The 16,424-nt window shown below is 44.6% G+C and overlaps 1 protein-coding gene across 1 annotated transcript in view; it reads left to right on the top strand.

The window, feature by feature from the left end:
* Nucleotides 1–16,424, top strand: part of Dock2 (dedicator of cytokinesis 2) — a 413,920-nt gene that overhangs the window by 145,505 nt on the left and 251,991 nt on the right. The window contains exon 26 of the mRNA XM_005350387.3: nucleotides 12,791–12,939. Within this exon, the coding sequence (XP_005350444.1) occupies nucleotides 12,791–12,939 (149 nt within the window). The remainder of the gene's footprint in view (nucleotides 1–12,790; nucleotides 12,940–16,424) is intronic.

The following is a 16,424-nucleotide window of genomic DNA, read 5'->3' as shown; positions in this document are numbered from 1 at the left end:
TTTCCTTGCATCCTCTTCCACCTCTTCATTTCCTCCCTCCTTTCCCTTCTACTTTCTTTCATTTCCATCCTTTATTCACTTCTTCCTTCCCTCTTTGTTCTTCTCATTTCTTCATGGTCACCACCAAGTAAACCCAGGTAGCCATTCTGCTAATTTCCTGCCATGAACTCTTGTTGGTGGGAAACAGCCCCATTCACTGTGCTGTTAACGTAATTGAACGTGATTAAACTGGTATCTAGCCATCAGTCTTAGATGTCTTTAGCCACTGGAGCCTTTGGCGTGCCCATCAGGATATCGTGAAGGTTCTCAAGCTATTTCCATAGCGGTATTTATTCCATTCTCTTCCGTGCTGTTTCTGCCGGGCCAGTCAGAGCCCCCCTCTGATTGTCCTTCTCTTTCTTTCCTTCTCTCTGCCCATCCCCGAAGGCTTGACATCACACTTGCTGCAACCCTGATTACATCTGTCCTTATCACCTGTGTCCTGGTCCAGCACTCACTGTAACCCTGACACATTTACAGTTGTTGAGTACATCGTGGTTCGCTGTAGCAGGTGGACAGCCAAGGACTAGCGGTCAGTCATGAAACCTCTTTCCTTTGTTTTATAACTTTGATTTTATACCTCTGTTATAGGAGCTGATGACACAATTGAATTAGTTACCTGTGTTTGTTTTGCTTTGGTTCTTTTCAGAATGAGCATTGTACTATGTGACGTCAATGGTAGCTAATCACTACCCAACCTAATGCAGACTAATCCCCAATGCTAACTCTCAGGTTTGGTGTGAGGAGTTCTCTTTTCAGACCTCAGTGTCAGAGAAACCTGTGTTTACTGAAAATCAAAAAAAGTAAAGTCCTCTTTTGTTCAAAGACCTCAAGAGTTTGGCGGATTCTCTTCCTTGCCCCAAGGAGCGTGACTGGTGCCTGTTTATTGCCCTTTGCTGCTCCCCCTCTGACATCGTCTCTTCTTTTTATTCTTCTTGGACTAAGGTAGCTTATGAAGAAGTACATATAGCTAATAATGAATATATGAACAAGTAATGCCCCAAATAAAATATTAATATCAGTTTCATAGGAGTCCAATCTGAGATTCATCCGCAGGGACTGAACCTAATTGGAAATGCAGTGTGTTTCATTGTGTGTGGTTTTTATACATTGTGTTCCTGTCAATTGACTGCTTCCTTCTTTATTGCACTCGGACCGCCCCGAGGGTGAGGACTGTATATTCTTGTTGCTTTGTGTGGAGAGCTCATTACAAGTGTTGTGAAGTATTTCTCCTCCTCCTCGCTTCCTTCTGTCTCTCACTTTCCCCGTTCCTCTCCCATTGCTTTACAGTCCAAGCAGAATCTCTTGGATTCTCTTATTTAAATATTGGGTCTAAGTGTGCGGTTCATTAAATCACTCTTTGCTTTGGGCTCTCTGGGGCAGGATGCAGAGGGGCTGTGGCTCTGTTACTCAAATACATTTAAAAAACAAGAAAAGAAAAAGAAAAACAGAGACCCTGCCCCTCAGGGGACTCTGATCTCCACTTTCTTAGTCCACACTTAAAAAAGAGAGGCTGGAGGGCAAACCTTCCCGTGTTTCCTTTTCTAGTTTTAGGGAGGAAAATGGCGTAGGCTTTACCTTTTGAGGTCTAGCTTGTTTGAAGCCCGCTATGCGTCTCAGGTTTCCTTTATAATAAACAATGGTTGGTTTAAATGTATGGAACTGTGAGTGTAGAGGCCCCAGCCACCCTCCTTTGCCAGCTGAGGTAGGGAGGAGGAGAAAGGAGGGAGAGGGAGCCAGAGTGAAAACAATTACCATTTCATTTCGCCAGTGCTTGAATCCAGGCACATTTTCTCATTTAATTCTCTGAAACCAAGAGCCCCTCGGTTAGCCTTAAAATGCAAACAGGAGGCTTTTTTAATGTGTGACTTTTCCCAGAAATGGGATACTAGCACTCCTATTGATCCAAAACATCGCTGTTGGGGTTTGCTCTTTTTGATATTTGTAAGTTTGGCGGTGGCAGTAGCCCAGGGCTCCCATGCGACTTGAGGACTGTCTGTAAGCGGCATTATTACTCTAAGTTGCAAAGAGCAATGTAAGAGGCTCTCACAGAGAGCTCGCCTGAGCCCTCTACCATCTGTCCCCACACAGAAAAGGACAAGGAAAACACACGGCACATGTTGCAATCATTCTGGTTTACACCCACCTTACAGAGCTCCGTTCTCCGGGTTTTGTATTTTCCCCCTCCATACACAGAAAATGTACTTTGAATGATGCCGATGATCACTCCAGTCCTCTTCATCTCTGTGTGACTAGCCCGGGCATCTGGTGGAGGACATAATTTAGCTCCAGCTGAAGGCCCAGCACATTCTGCTGTGGACCCGAAACTTCTTAGACTCAGCATCCCATCCCGATGCCTCATTGCACACCAGAGCTGTGCTAGAATGTGGATAGTGTTGCACTTGGGTTATCTCATGAAAGAGGCATTTGAAATTCTGTCTATGGGGGAAGAGAAGTATTCTTTCCAAGGTCACACAGCTGGAGAATAGTAAGGCTGACGCACGAACCTAGGGCTTTCAATCCTGACTCCAGAGTTTTTACACCTTTCTTCATACCTCTGTTTGTAATAAGGTAAAGCCACAAAAGGGTGAGATACTACCAGAAGGAATGACCACAGGAAGTAGTGAAGGCAAAGATGGCATCCATTTCTCTTCCTTCATCCCACAGTCCCTAGATGTGACCTCTTCATTTCCTTAGGGATTACAGAATAAAGACTGCTGTAATATCCCAAGATGAAGCAGGGTTTTGGTCCTGAGAGAGGCATAGATTCAGACAGACAAGGTCCCCTCTGCCATTAGCAGACACTCACTGTTCACCTCACACTTATTAGGATCCCGCTGCGTGATGGAGATTGTGCAGTAACTATGGGAGATCTGGCTCGACTGTGGTCGGATATTTCTCTCCAGCTTCTCAAGTCTGCTGGGGAAAAGGTACCAACGTATACAGAAGTCCTAATTGTTGTTCACTAACTGAATGGGATGATCCAGGAAGGCTGGAAGTCCACATTCATCTCACTCCCCCTTTCTCCTAATAGCTCTGTCTCTTATTAGGATATGTCTGTCTCAATGCCCCTGGCCGAGGAAACCCTGTTTGAGTATATTGCTACAGACTACCTTACACAAAGTTACAGAGTTAGAGTTCCTGGTTAGGGAGAGTTTGGGGTTCATGGGTGCAGGGGTACAGGTGTGTCCAGAGGGAACAGGTTGTGGGAAGGGGAGTTGGGAACTCTGTGCTGTGTGGTACATAGGAGGTGCTTGAGGAAGTGGCTCAAGAATACTTAGCTCTGGAGGAATGTGGGTGCCGCTGACTGATTGTTCCAATAATGTCCCAGATGTTTTTTATAAATGGGGCCAAGTTGCACGTATTATTGACTTGGAGCCAAATATGAGAGAGAAATATCAGAGCCAGCTCATGGCATTCAAAGAGCATCCTTCTATCAGGTGACTTTGAGGTGCCGCACACTGCTTCCCCGTTGTCCAGAATCAGCCGGGACAGAGGTGACTCTGTTCAGATCCAAGGTCTCCTAGCTTGGGAAGTGGATGGGTGAGACAAGGTCTTTTACTGGGCAGGGCTGCTCTCATCCCATGTCGTGCTGCAAATGTGATCATTCTGTGCATGAGCAGCATGTCAAGTTGTGGGGTACTCTCAGCCAGCCTGGATTACAAGCTGGTTTTCCTTGGAGCTGTGTGGTTTAATGAACAGGCTTCGAAGAGGGGGCAGGTCAGCAGCTGCAGTGGGGTGGGTCCAACTAAAGGCACATGGAGCTGTTAGAACATGACTGTCCTGACAGCTTTGGGAAGCGTGGTGACAGGCAGGTTCTGCAGCAGCCACTTTGCACCTTCCGGGGAGGTGTTCACAAAGGCCTTTCATTACCTGCTGGCTGAAGCAAGAGGCTTCCTGATTAGATCCTAATTTGAGAAGCTCTGTAAGGAATCTGTTGCTTGGTACCCAATACTCAAAGATGCCATTGTTTGCAATGCGTGTACCAGTCTGTCTGCAGGCTGTATTGACCCAGCTTCCAAAACCTAGCCTAAGTCGGTTCATATTTTTTTCTGACCCCATTGCTGTTAAAAACAAGCAAACAAGAAGCTTTACACCGTTTCTCATCTGCACTATTATAGCAAGGATGTGGGAACATTCAGGAGCTGAGAACAGGGACTCCGGAGTGCTGTTTTCTAGGTTTAAATCTGTTTTTCTACTGCTAGCTGTTTAGTTTTAATCAAATTACTTAATGTCTCTGAACCCTGATCCTTAGAAGAGATATGAGATTCTGTGCTTTAGGAAGAATGGCCGGGAGAGATTGGTGACTCAGTATGCCTCCCTTTCCTCTCTACAGAGCCCCTTCTGTCTACTGCCTTCTTTTCTAGGACCAACCCAGGTCCCCAGGAAAACACAGACACTAAGCCTTGCTTACTACTTTATACTAATCAAATCCTTACTGTAGCCCAGGTGAGCACTGCCCCCTCCCCTCCTCTCCATATTTTCTGTCTCATGTTATAGCTTCCTCTTTCTACAGTTAGTCTCCAGGCAAATATCTACTATCAGATCTGCACCGAGGGCCATGACCTCCTGTTTCCTCTGTTCTCGAATGCTCTGCCCCGAGATCTTTGCGTGCTCTTGCCCATATGACCTTTTCATGTCAGCTCTGGAATCAGTCTCAGTCACCTCCTTGACAGTATTTAGGAAATGGTCCTTCTACCCAGGTTCTCTTTCGCTCATTGGCCAGATCCTGTATTATATAGCCTTGCCCCCATTCTCTGCATTGGAACACAGTCAGAGCCTGCTCCTCGGGCTGCCAACCTGGCAAAAGCCTACTTTAACTTGTGGGCTGGAAACAAAGAAAGGGCATTGGGCTGTGCATCCCCTGAGTTTGAATACTCTAGGCCCTCCGTCCCCATGGGCTTACCTTCAGAGAGGTTGCATGAGGTCTGGAGGATTATGCCCTATTCTTCATGTTCCCCATGTGTCCCCACTTCCCCCACTCTTGTCCCAGGGTTTGCTGGTACTGCAAACTTTATCTTGGAGCTTGCTCCTGGGGAAGCTGGTCTGGACAAGCCAATCGTTAGTTTCTTCCTTTGTTTATCGCAGCCTGTGGATTAGAAGATCTGTGAGAGCAGTGCTTGTCACAATAAGTAGTCATCAACCATGTGTTTCTGTATGTGTATACACAGCACACGGTAAGCAATGTATGGCATACATATTATATACAAAGGACACATATTGCAGGCATATGTGTTATACAACATATAGACTGTCAGAGATTCCAAATGTATCTATAATCAGCGTGACTTGAGGGATACATCCGTATCACCTCCTCTTAAAATTTCCTACAACTTGTGGCTGGGGAGATAGTTCGGAGGGCAAAGTGTCTGCTACACAAGCTTGAGGACTTGAGTTAGAATCCTGAGCACCCATGCAAAACAATGGGGGTGACAGTGCAGGCTTCAGCTCCAGGGCTGTAGGGGGAAGTGTCAGGGGACCCCAGCTACCCTGAATTCCAGCTGGAGAATGATGAAGGCACTTGACATTAACCCAATGAGGGCACTTGTGCCCACACATGCACATGTGTACCTAACCACACACACACACACACACACACACACACACACACACACGGTAGAGAGATGAGGAGGGAGCGGGAGGTTTAAAGAAGGATGGAGAAGTACAAAATTTCAGTGATTTTTGTGTCAAGTCTACCCTTCCTACCATGACTGTGCTGCTTTGTGGAACATCCAGTTATGATAGGACTTTTGCTTGTAAAACCCCATTTTATATTAACTATAAAATATATGGGATAGAAGTTTACAAGCCTTGAATGTTAAACATATGTGATCAAAGTCGCAGTTTCTTTGGGAGTGTCAGTGGGTGTCCAGAATAGAGCTGGAGTATCCTGTCTCTTCTGGAAGGTCCACTGCTCCCTAATTAGATCTGCTTCTGCTAAGATTTCTGAAGCCATTTTAGCCATTGCTGAGTGCTATGATCTTTAAATAGTCTCTGTTGTCTGGCTGGGGAGGCATATTTTGACCTGTGGGTTCAAAGTGGGGAGATGTACATCATGGTCAGGACTGGACAAGGGAGTGACGATGTGGATGTTGTAATTAGATGTGTTCTCTGGGAGTGATCCCTTGAGTTGCTGCTGAAAAATAGTTGGGGGAGATGTTTGTAGAATCACCCAAGGCTTGTTTGTAACCTGATCTGGAATATAAAGTTTGTGGGTAGTTATTGATTTCCCTCAGTGGGTGGAACATGTTTGCTTTGAGACACACTGGCTGCAGAAGGGAGGTTGGGGGAACAAATTGCTGACTGTCAGAGTCGTGCTGTGTCTATGGAGTGCCTCCTCCTAGTGTAGCCAATCCAGCCAAGTGGCCTTTCACATCTGCAGATGGTCTGTGAGCCCAAGGGGAAAAGGCAGCTAAGGGAAGCAGAGCCCTGCTTACTGTGCTCAATCCTGAGCAGGAGAGCTGGGATTTTAATCAAGGGCTTTCCCAGTGTGCCAAAACACACTGAGGAGGCAGAGCGAGCCTTGACAGCCATAAGCCCTCTAGTTTCCCAAGAGGGTTAAGCCGAGCTGCAATTCGCCTCCCAATCAATAGGAACTTGGCCAAAGTCCAATGAGGTTCACCTTAAAGTCCATGAAATATTGACCAGGATCGAAGAGACGATTAACTAGTGCTGGTGACAAAAGGAAAGCCCGGCTTGAAATGAAATTACAGGTCCACACACCAAGTCAGTCTACAGAGCTGGATAACCATGCAGTATGGACAACATACAGCCATGTGCATGTCTAACCCTTTCTCTGAGGTCACCCACCTCTCGACTGTTCCACAGATTCCCCACACAATAGACTGGAGACGTACCTGAGATCAGAGAGTAGCAAATGTTTCTCCATTGGGGACATGAGGTGCCAGCCTTACCTTCTTAGTTTATGGAAGATTTGTTTACATTTTTTCTCTCTCTCTCTCTCAACTTTATTTTCCAAAGAGAAGGGTCAGAATTCCTTAGTGTGTGTATCGCGCTATATCCAGAGGCTCCCAATGAAACCCACCCTGTCCTGGAATGAGCACTGTATCCAGAGGCTCCTGATGACACCCACTCTGTTCTGGAGTTGAGGGTACAAACAGTGGCCTTGTGCTGGTATAGAACTGCTACCTCCCCCAAATCTGGAAGGATGATGATCTGATGGGAAGAAGTTCAGATTGCATGATGATTAGCTTCTGTTGTCCGCATTTGGACCTCGGCTTTGTTCCTGAGGCCATCAGTAAGAATCACATTGTCTATCCAGTTCCAAAGTTAATGGCATAGTGTGATTATTCATAGTGTGTGTTCCAGGGACACAGGCAACAGTCCCCCCAGTCAGAATGGAAGTACCAAGAAAGCTGTCCTAGAGGATTTGACCTCTAAGTTCAGACCTAGAAGGTGAGGGTCACTCAGGCAAAGGGTATTCCTAGCAAAGAAAGCAATGTGCAGAGATCCAGAAGCAAAGGACAGTGATGGGTGAGGTGGAGAGGGAAGCAACTGGCGAGGTGAAGAAAGGGTCTCACAAAGGATCTAGGGCTGCACCAAAAAGAGTTGTAAGATATCCTGGGAGCAGTTGAATGAATCCGCGGACTTCAGTGACTATACAGTAAGAAGGGAGATAACTTAGGGCATGTGACCTAGAACATGGAAGCAGCTGATTCATGACAGGTTGGATGTTGATACTGAGAAAGGGATAGAACCAAAGATGGTACCCCCGTTTACTTAGTTGACTGTGATGGGGTAACTTCTTCACTCTGAGAAGAAGCCGAAGAGGGCAGATTTGAGGGAAGATGTCCCATGCAGATATGGAATGCTTTCCTCTGGAGCTCAGGCTGTGACTGTGGTCACAGAAGCAATTTTGGCTCAATGCTCTTCAAGGTGGTCTTTCAAAGAAGGTGGAGACTCCCCTTTATCATTCGTTCACTGCTGATGTTAGGAACCTATGAAGGAAAAGATAACCTTGGGTGATAGCACACTAAAAGATACATCCCACTTCAAAAGGGATATGGGGTCAGATAGATGACACCACCCGCCAAACTTTCTTGAAGAAAAAAAATATGAAAACTGAGCCCAGGAATGCTGCATTTTCCTCTGCAGTCACTTGGACAAAAGAAACTTTGGATTAAAATACAGAGTTGAGTAACTATGCAGTCCCCTCAGTAGTGGTCTGAATTACAATTTGGACTTGACACCTGATGGCAAATCGCCCAGCCTTTGTCAGCGTGGGTACCTGAGGCAACCATCTCACATGGGATGCGGGTCTGTGATCCTCATTCTCTCTGCCTACGAAGATTGGTTTAAGGCTTTTGCAAGATCTGTCTTTTAAACCATTTGTGTCTGTTTGCTTGACAATCAAGCAGTGTTTAGAAATGCTTCCGGAAGCATCACCGGCTAATGTGATTTCACAGCTCCAACTACAAACCAGAAAAATTATTTCATCCCCAAAGAGGGGAGCCAGACATTTCTGAGAAATCAGAGTTAACAAGAAGACAAAGTCTTTTCTGCAAAGCAGGCTGCAGCATTGATGGCTTCCTCCATGAGAATCTTGCCGAGGCTCAGCATCAGCAGCCTCCATCATCCTGGTCTTGCTAATGTGTAAAGCCGGTCCCTTTCAGAAGGATGGGGTACTGCTTCTGCAGGGGTCTGATCTACTCTAGTGCAAATGTCCACCTGTCTATCCTTCCTCCTGCCACTTCTGTGACCTTTTATTTTACGTGGTTGTAGAGTTTTGGATGAGGCTTTAACCAAGATTCATTTCAACCGTTTGACTGATCTTTCACCTCCTTATCCCAGTGTGCAGACAGCCACCCGGTATTTGAACATCACCAGAAATGGAGAGGTTATCACCAGACTTCTTAAGAGAACGTACCACCATAGCTCAAATCCTTAGGTAGGATTTGAAATCCAGGTGCGTCCCATGGAGCTCATTAGTGTTTAAATCTCTCACCAGGCTCATCGCTTGATTCCAGATCTCTGCAATGGGACCTGATGGAGATACTATGACATGCTAATAGAATGAATTTTAAGGCACCTCCCCATCTGTGCTCTGGCTGCTCCTAACAGCACTGTAGGGAGGAACCAGTTCAGTGTTTCTGTCTTCTTTGTTTTGTCGTCTGCACGCATCTTCTCTCCTTCGACCTGGGTGCTGAGAGTTGGTTGGCTGCAATCACACAGTTCCACTTCAGAACAGTGCCTGCACCTAGGGACTCTTGATGATTGTAGTTGAGTAACTGACTGACTGACTGGATGTGTGACTGAGTTAGTTAAACTGTACAAAAGGGTTAATCCCTTGACTTGCCATCTTCTTACTGAAGGTCTGCTTGATTTCATTTTACATTTTTTTTTTTTTTTTTTTTTTTTTTTTTTAAGTCCCCAAAGTTCTAACACATTGGATCCCTAATCTTTGCTCTTTTGGATCCTGGTAACTGAGCTAAGCGCCTCATGGATGCTAAGCATACACTCGACTTAGCACTTCATTGCCAGCCGTAGTCATATTTGAAACTCAAGATAACTGATCACTCTCAATCAGTCCTTTCCACCTTCCTTCAAAGTCTTTGGAGACCTCTGGCCTCAACAGAATGCATTTTATGTCAGATGTAGGAATCTGGTGTAACAGTGAGGGGCCATGAGCACGCCCATTCTTACAGTCTCACCTGGCTCACGACAGTGGCAGCTCTGTGCTCTTTAGCTGCTCCAGCCATTCTGTATGCAGCAGTGACAATGAATCTTCTCAGGGGGCATTTTTTTGTGACTCTCTTGTCCAGGCAGCTGTCGGGGAGGGAGGCATTCTGCTGCACTGCAGATCTCTTTTGTGAATTTACTTGCAAAATTAGCTTTTGAAGAGAAGGACAGTGCTCATCTTCTGATGGTTTAAAGATGGAAAAACAGTGAGGTCTAAGTGGGTCATAGAGTATCCTGAAGTTGCGGGACTTACCCTGTTCTGGGGAAGGGTTTTCTGCCTGAGATGATCTTACTTGGTTTTCCTGTCACATGTGCCCTAACACCTGTGATTCCCTCTAACAAATCCAAAGTTTCAAAGTTGCAAGTTAATAACGCTTTTTAAAAATACATTTGAAACAAATGTCTAAACAGTGTGTTTCTTCTCTAGATCTGCTAGCAACAAAAACCTACTTTGAAAAAGTTCTATCTATTTCCGTCCATTTGCATGCAAAATTCAAGAAGTCATTGTTTTTTACTGCTGAGTGGACGGAAATAGAAAACACTATCCTGAGTGAGGTAAGCCAGACCCAAAAAGAGGAACATGGGATGTACTCACTCATATTTGGTTTCTAGCCATAAATAAAGGACATTGAGCGTATAATTCGCGATCCGAGAGAAGCTAAATAAGAAGGTGAACCCAAAGAAAAACACATAGGCATCTTCCTGAATATTAACCTTCATCAGGCGAGGAAAGGAGACAGAGACAGAGACCCACATTGGAGCACTGGACTGAAATCTCAAGGTCCAAATCAGGAGCAGCAGGAGCAGAAGCACGAGCAAGGAAATCAGGACCGCAAGGGGTGCACCCACACACTGAGACAATGGGGATGTTCTATCGGGAACTCACCAAGGCCAGCTGGCCTGGGTCTGAAAAAGCATGGGATAAAATCAGACTAGCTGAACATAGCGGACAATGGGGACTACTGAGAACTCAAGAACAATGGCAATGGGTTACTAGACCTGGTTGGAGGTGGGGGTTCCTTGGACTTCCCACAGGGCAGGGAACCCTGATTGCTCTTTGGGCTGAGGAGGGAGGGGGACTTGATTGGGAGAGGGAGAGGGAAATGGGAGGCGGTGGCGGGGAGGAGGCAGAAATCCTTAATAATTAAATAAACAAATAAAAAATAAAAGCCAAAAAGAAAGAAAGAAAGAAAGAAAAAGTTCTATCTAAACAAATGTAGTTAAAAGATTACTCATTTCTAGACCCTGGGAAAGCTGCAGAACTAGCCACCAGGGAGGGCAGATCTAGAGTAGTTTTGAGGAGGGAACAGAGGCGAGGGTCTGTGGCCTCCTCCATGTAGATGACGGCTGTACCCCATGAGGTCTGGAATCTCCATGAATGGTTCAGAGTACAGGCTGTGGCCATCCAGGAGCCATCACTACCTGTGTACACAAAGCATCAGCAAAATTGGGGAGATGATAATACTGCTTTTTCTTCCAGTAACCAGGAAGAATAACCCAGTTAAGTCTTGCCAAATACTTCAAATGGCGCATTTAAACCTAGAATACTGGAAGTACTCAGTATGTGTTAGTAGTTAGTAACGTCATCTGTTACCTTTATAAACGATCCCTTGAGATGTCTATATCTGTGACCAGCCTATTTAGGGCCTAGTATTCAGCCTTTATTTTAAGGAGTGTGGGCACCTTCCACCAGCTTCTCAGGGTTAGAGCCCTTGACGGGGTATCTTCCCCAGAGTCAGTCAAGGGCGTGGCCATAAGATAGGAGTGCTGATGTGCAGGTGGAAAACAGGACCTGGGCTTGGCCTCTTTCATCTTCTCCTTGATTTAGCTTCTGGCTTTCTTGCTGTTCATTGCCTTGGTTGGACTTTAAGTACCTAATGGGAAAGAACCACAGTTCATCCCTGTACCTTTAGAAACCTGGTGCCTCAAAAGAGAAAGGAAACCTTCCGCGTCTAGCTGTTGGATTGAATTTAAATGACATTCTGGTGTCTATGATTCATGTCTGAGCTCAAGTGGCATCTGGCTGTGTATGGTTTGAAACAACTTTGGAGCTATTTTTTTTTTTCCCTTAAAGGTTTCACTTAAAGGAAACGTAGAGATAAAATTGTGTAAGACTTTAGAACCCTCCTGAAATGCCCTGAGACAGCATTGTCAGGAAAGAACATCTTCTTTACGAGAGTTCTAGTTTATTTTATAAGAAAGCAATGTGCACAGGAGTCAAGGGGAAGGCTGTTCAGTGTAGTGTTTTGTAATTTGAAGAGTGACCAACAGTAGGATTATACCCAGATAAGGAAACAAATCCATGATTTGAGAATGTTATAGTAGTTAAATAATTAAGATAGTTGCTATATGCAAAAATATAAAAATTGCTCCAGGGAATATTGGTAAGTGAATGGTATCAAGGAACTAAGCAACACATACAGGCATGCCTCACTTTAAAAAAGCAGATATAGGTAAAAAAAAAAAAACACTGTAGGATTTATTCTGCTTATATATGGAAAGTCATATGCAAAGATCATGAGAGTTTATAACCACAACGTGATATGAATTAAAGTAAACTCAAGATAAAATTTAGACTAGGAGGATTTATACTGAAGCATTTTAATATATGTATATGATTTACAAATTTAAACCACAAAATAAAACAGCTGTTGATTCTAGGGAATGAGGGGCAGGGAAGAAGCCAGAATTGTGAGTTACATTCTAAGGAAATCTTAACCTAACCCTTACTACTTAATCCTTTTACAAGGAAAATATATTTGTTAATTATCACCTAATGAAAAAATCATATAAATTGTTATTTAAGCTCTGTAATAATATAACTATAACCTATAAATAGGATATATATACTGTAAGTTTATAGAAAGATTATATTTACTTATAAGTTATTGTAACTTAAAGTTGAATGTTTTCATGAGAAATAATAAAGAACAATGTTTCCTATATGTATACATGCATACATAATGTATATAAAGGAAACTAATACATACTATTATTCATATATATGAAACTAAACAGGAAGCCCACATACTTGTCACTACTTTGCTTCCAGAATGCCGGGACATTCTGCTTCCTGTCATCACCAAAGAGTTGAAGGAGCTGCTGGAGCAGAGGGACGATGGGCAGCAACAGGTCATGGAGAAGAAGTACTGCGTGGAACTGCTCAACAGCATCTTGGAGGTCCTTAGCTGTCAGGATGCGGTGAGTCCTCAGGATGAGGTGGCTGCCCTGGGCTCAGATCTGGGGTCAGCTGATGAAGTTATAAAACATTGATGCTGATGGCGAGCATTTGAAATCTAAAGAGAGAAATCAACGCCTACTCAGCAGGCTGACTGTTCCAGTGACGCATCCCTCATAGCTGTGAATGACGTCGCTGGGATAGACAGCAGTCAGAAGTGTACATTTTATTATCCTATGTCCTGGTGGACAGGATTCCCCCCAAGCACGGGCATGAATATCATCAGTCTTCCTAGGTGGTTTGCACTCTCCTGGTCTGTTTTTGTATTCCTAGTTTTCAGGGCTGTCAAGGGGAGCTTCTTCTGCCCATATGGTCAAGAAAGCAAGCTCAGTGGCTTTTACCCTGAAGGATTTGAGTTTGGTGTCTTAGAGGACTGCTTATAATGATAGAAATAGTTAGACTCTTCCTGGGGCTGGAGAGATGGCTCAGGGGTTAAGAGTGCTGGCTACTTTTCCAGAGGTTCTGAGTTCAGTTCCTAGCAACCACATGGTGGCTCACAATCACCTGGGATAGGATATGGTGCCCTCTTCTGGCATGCAGGTCTACATGCGGAGCATGCATACATAAAATACAAGTAAATTAAATTAAATTTTTTTAAAAAAGACTCTTCCTGCTTCGGCCAATTTCCCAGGCCCATGCTCCAGAGAAAGGGTGTGGCCTGTGACTGTGGAAGGGACAAGCTGAAACTGTGAAGCCAATGTGCATTCGAATGTCATTGCTTAGGGGACACACTTGGAACCTAAAGGAAAGTCTCAGTGGAGGGCTGGAGGCTTCTGAAGGACAGCCCCTAGAGTTGGGGGAGCTTGCAAGAGGGAAGATGCAGGCTGCCAGCCGGAAAAGAGAGAGAACGTGCGCATGCTTTACATCGGCATGTATGGTATATGAGGCCACACCCACGTGGGCTGGACACTTAAAGGCCGAAGGAGTTCCTTCAGCACCCTAGGAAGAGTGCTGCAGGCCGAGGGGCGGCACCGAGGCACAACTCAGACTCTAAGAACTTCAAGAGGGAGGGATTGGGTTCTTTGGGTTCTTGCTTGGTTTGGCCTAAGTTTGTGTGGGAAGATCTCACTATGCCTTGCCCTTGTGCCCTTGTGTGGGACTGCACTCAGAAGACTTAGACCCAAACAATCAAGAGGTTGTTCCTGAGTATGCATGCAAAGGTTCCTTCTCAGCACTTTGTTCTCAAAAAAAAAAAAGAGCTTCCTGGATGAACTCTGTTTTGTGGTAAGCTGTAACTCTAAACCTTCACAAGGGGATGTTTCTATACAGCTCAGATCTCATAGCCATGTTTATCAGCCTCCCTAGGTGTGATTTCTCTTATGTCTTCCTCCTGTCCTTACCATCCTAATTGGCAGTCTTCTGATTAGCCGGTGAAAGCAGAATCTTGCTTCATTTATCCGTTCATCCGCCACTCATTCATTTACTCAGAAATACATAAAGTGCACCAAGTGTGTGCTAGGCGTTGGGGATACAGAGCATGAAATGTCTCCTCAAGAATGTCATTCCAGAAATGTAAATAAGCAACCGGAATATGCAGGCTCAGCACCTGCAATTTAAAATCCCAACTCTTAAATGCCCCCAGGATGAAAGTTTCAAAATACCATGTGTTAAGGACATAGGTAAAAAAAAAAAATTCTAATCTTTGGAAATCTTGTTTCATGCCCAAGTTATTATTATTACCAATTATTTATTATATAATCAATGGCGATCCTTAAATTATAGCCATTTTTGATTAAAAAGTTCATACTCTGGTTAAGAAAACTGTCTAAAATGATTTTCATACTATACATCTAAAGTATGTGTGAAAATAAAAAAAATCCTTGCTTAGACATGGGTCCCAAACACAAGCTATTTCATTGAATGTATGGAATAAACATGTCTTTAAAATCTAAAGACAGCATGTAATGTCATGACTAAACTCTATACATGTGCTAAAGGTACTTGACTTCCCAAGGCTTGACTAAGTGTGGGAGCACTAGGGTATGGGGGTGGTCATCGAGGAAGCATTTGCAAGGACAGTGATACTTCAGCTGATGTTCAAAGGTTAAAAACAATTATGACTCTCGCCGTTTGCTGTTTTCTAGACACTGTGCAATCCATGCAGTCTTATTAATCTGCCCCCAAGTAGTAAGGTTTGTTATTCTATTTCATGAAAAACATTGAGCTTCATAATCAATTAATATTTAAGGCCAGGCAAAGTAATCCAAGCTGAGGTTCATCAGACTATGTGGTCTGTGCAATCATGGACATGAAGACACAAGGGCAGTGCGTTTCCTTCCTTTCCACATCCTTGTGTCATGGAAAGAGAAGATGGACCAGAGAGCGTGGATACTCAATGGTCCTTCCAGAGATGAGACCAGGCTGACAGTGTTTCTCAGTACATCTGCTGCCAGCTGTCCAGTTGGCACTGGGCTTTATCACTTGATCTTTATTTATTGTTATTTTAAGTATGTGTATGTGTGGTGGAGGATGAAATGTCTTACAGTGTTAGGATGTGGGAGCTGGCTCTTCATTTCTTTAGAGATACCTTAGTGGATATTTCCCTTTTTGTGAATAGCCAACGTGCAATGGTTCTTTACATTTCATTCTGAAAAATGGCATAGATGTCTGGGAATTCACGGTTTGGGGAAACGCAACTATGATGGGTGTTCCTAGTCCTTTTATTTCTGAGATAGGTAGTGTCCAGTTCATTTGTACGGTAGCTGTTGTGGCTCCATCCATCGCAGGGAAATGGAGCTTCCAGGTCTGCTCTAAGCATTTTCGCCAGTTTGCAGCTTCATTAGCATTGCGGACCCTGCCTCCCTCCTGGGAGAGGAGGCTGCTGTCTCTCCCAGACTCAGGACTTCAGGGCATCAAAGTAGGAGTCCCCTCCTGGACTCGGGGTGTAGGAGGTGTGGTGTCACTTTCACAGTCTAAGTCCCTTTGGTAATGTGGTCTGACTAGAGACTAGCCCACTGCTCTCTCAGGGTAAGCAGCTGTCTAGTGGATGAGTTATCCAGACATCTTATCACCACTGAGCTGGTGCACGATTCTGATCTGGTGAGCTTCACACCACACAACCAGTTTAAGAAGGTAAAAATGTGTCTCTGCTGACCATCTTCTTCTACGACTCTGTGGTTATGAGCACACTGAGCCCGACCGCCAATCAGAAATCCCAAACGACCTAATTGAAATCTCTCTTGTTCTGGTTGACTGGGATTCTCAAGGCCAACTTCACCTGGGGAGTTTTTGAAAGATGACAATTGCTGATGCCCCAGGCCATGTGTTGTGATTTCATTGCTAAGGGACCCAAGGAGGCATTGCAGTGATGAGTTTGCTAGGTGATGGAGGGCAAACCAAGAGTCATGGTTCTGGTGCAGACGATGGTGTCAGTCTTAAGCTTGCTCTCTGGTGATCGGGAAGTGATGTGGGAGTGTCATATATCAATCTGTTGATTTCATTGGTTAAG

Source organism: Microtus ochrogaster, chromosome 7, assembly GCF_000317375.1.
Source record: "Microtus ochrogaster isolate Prairie Vole_2 chromosome 7, MicOch1.0, whole genome shotgun sequence".
Taxonomy (NCBI): Eukaryota; Metazoa; Chordata; class Mammalia; order Rodentia; family Cricetidae; genus Microtus; species Microtus ochrogaster.
The sequence above is the reverse complement of the archived record's forward strand: the minus strand, read 5'-3'. Positions and strand labels throughout refer to the sequence as shown.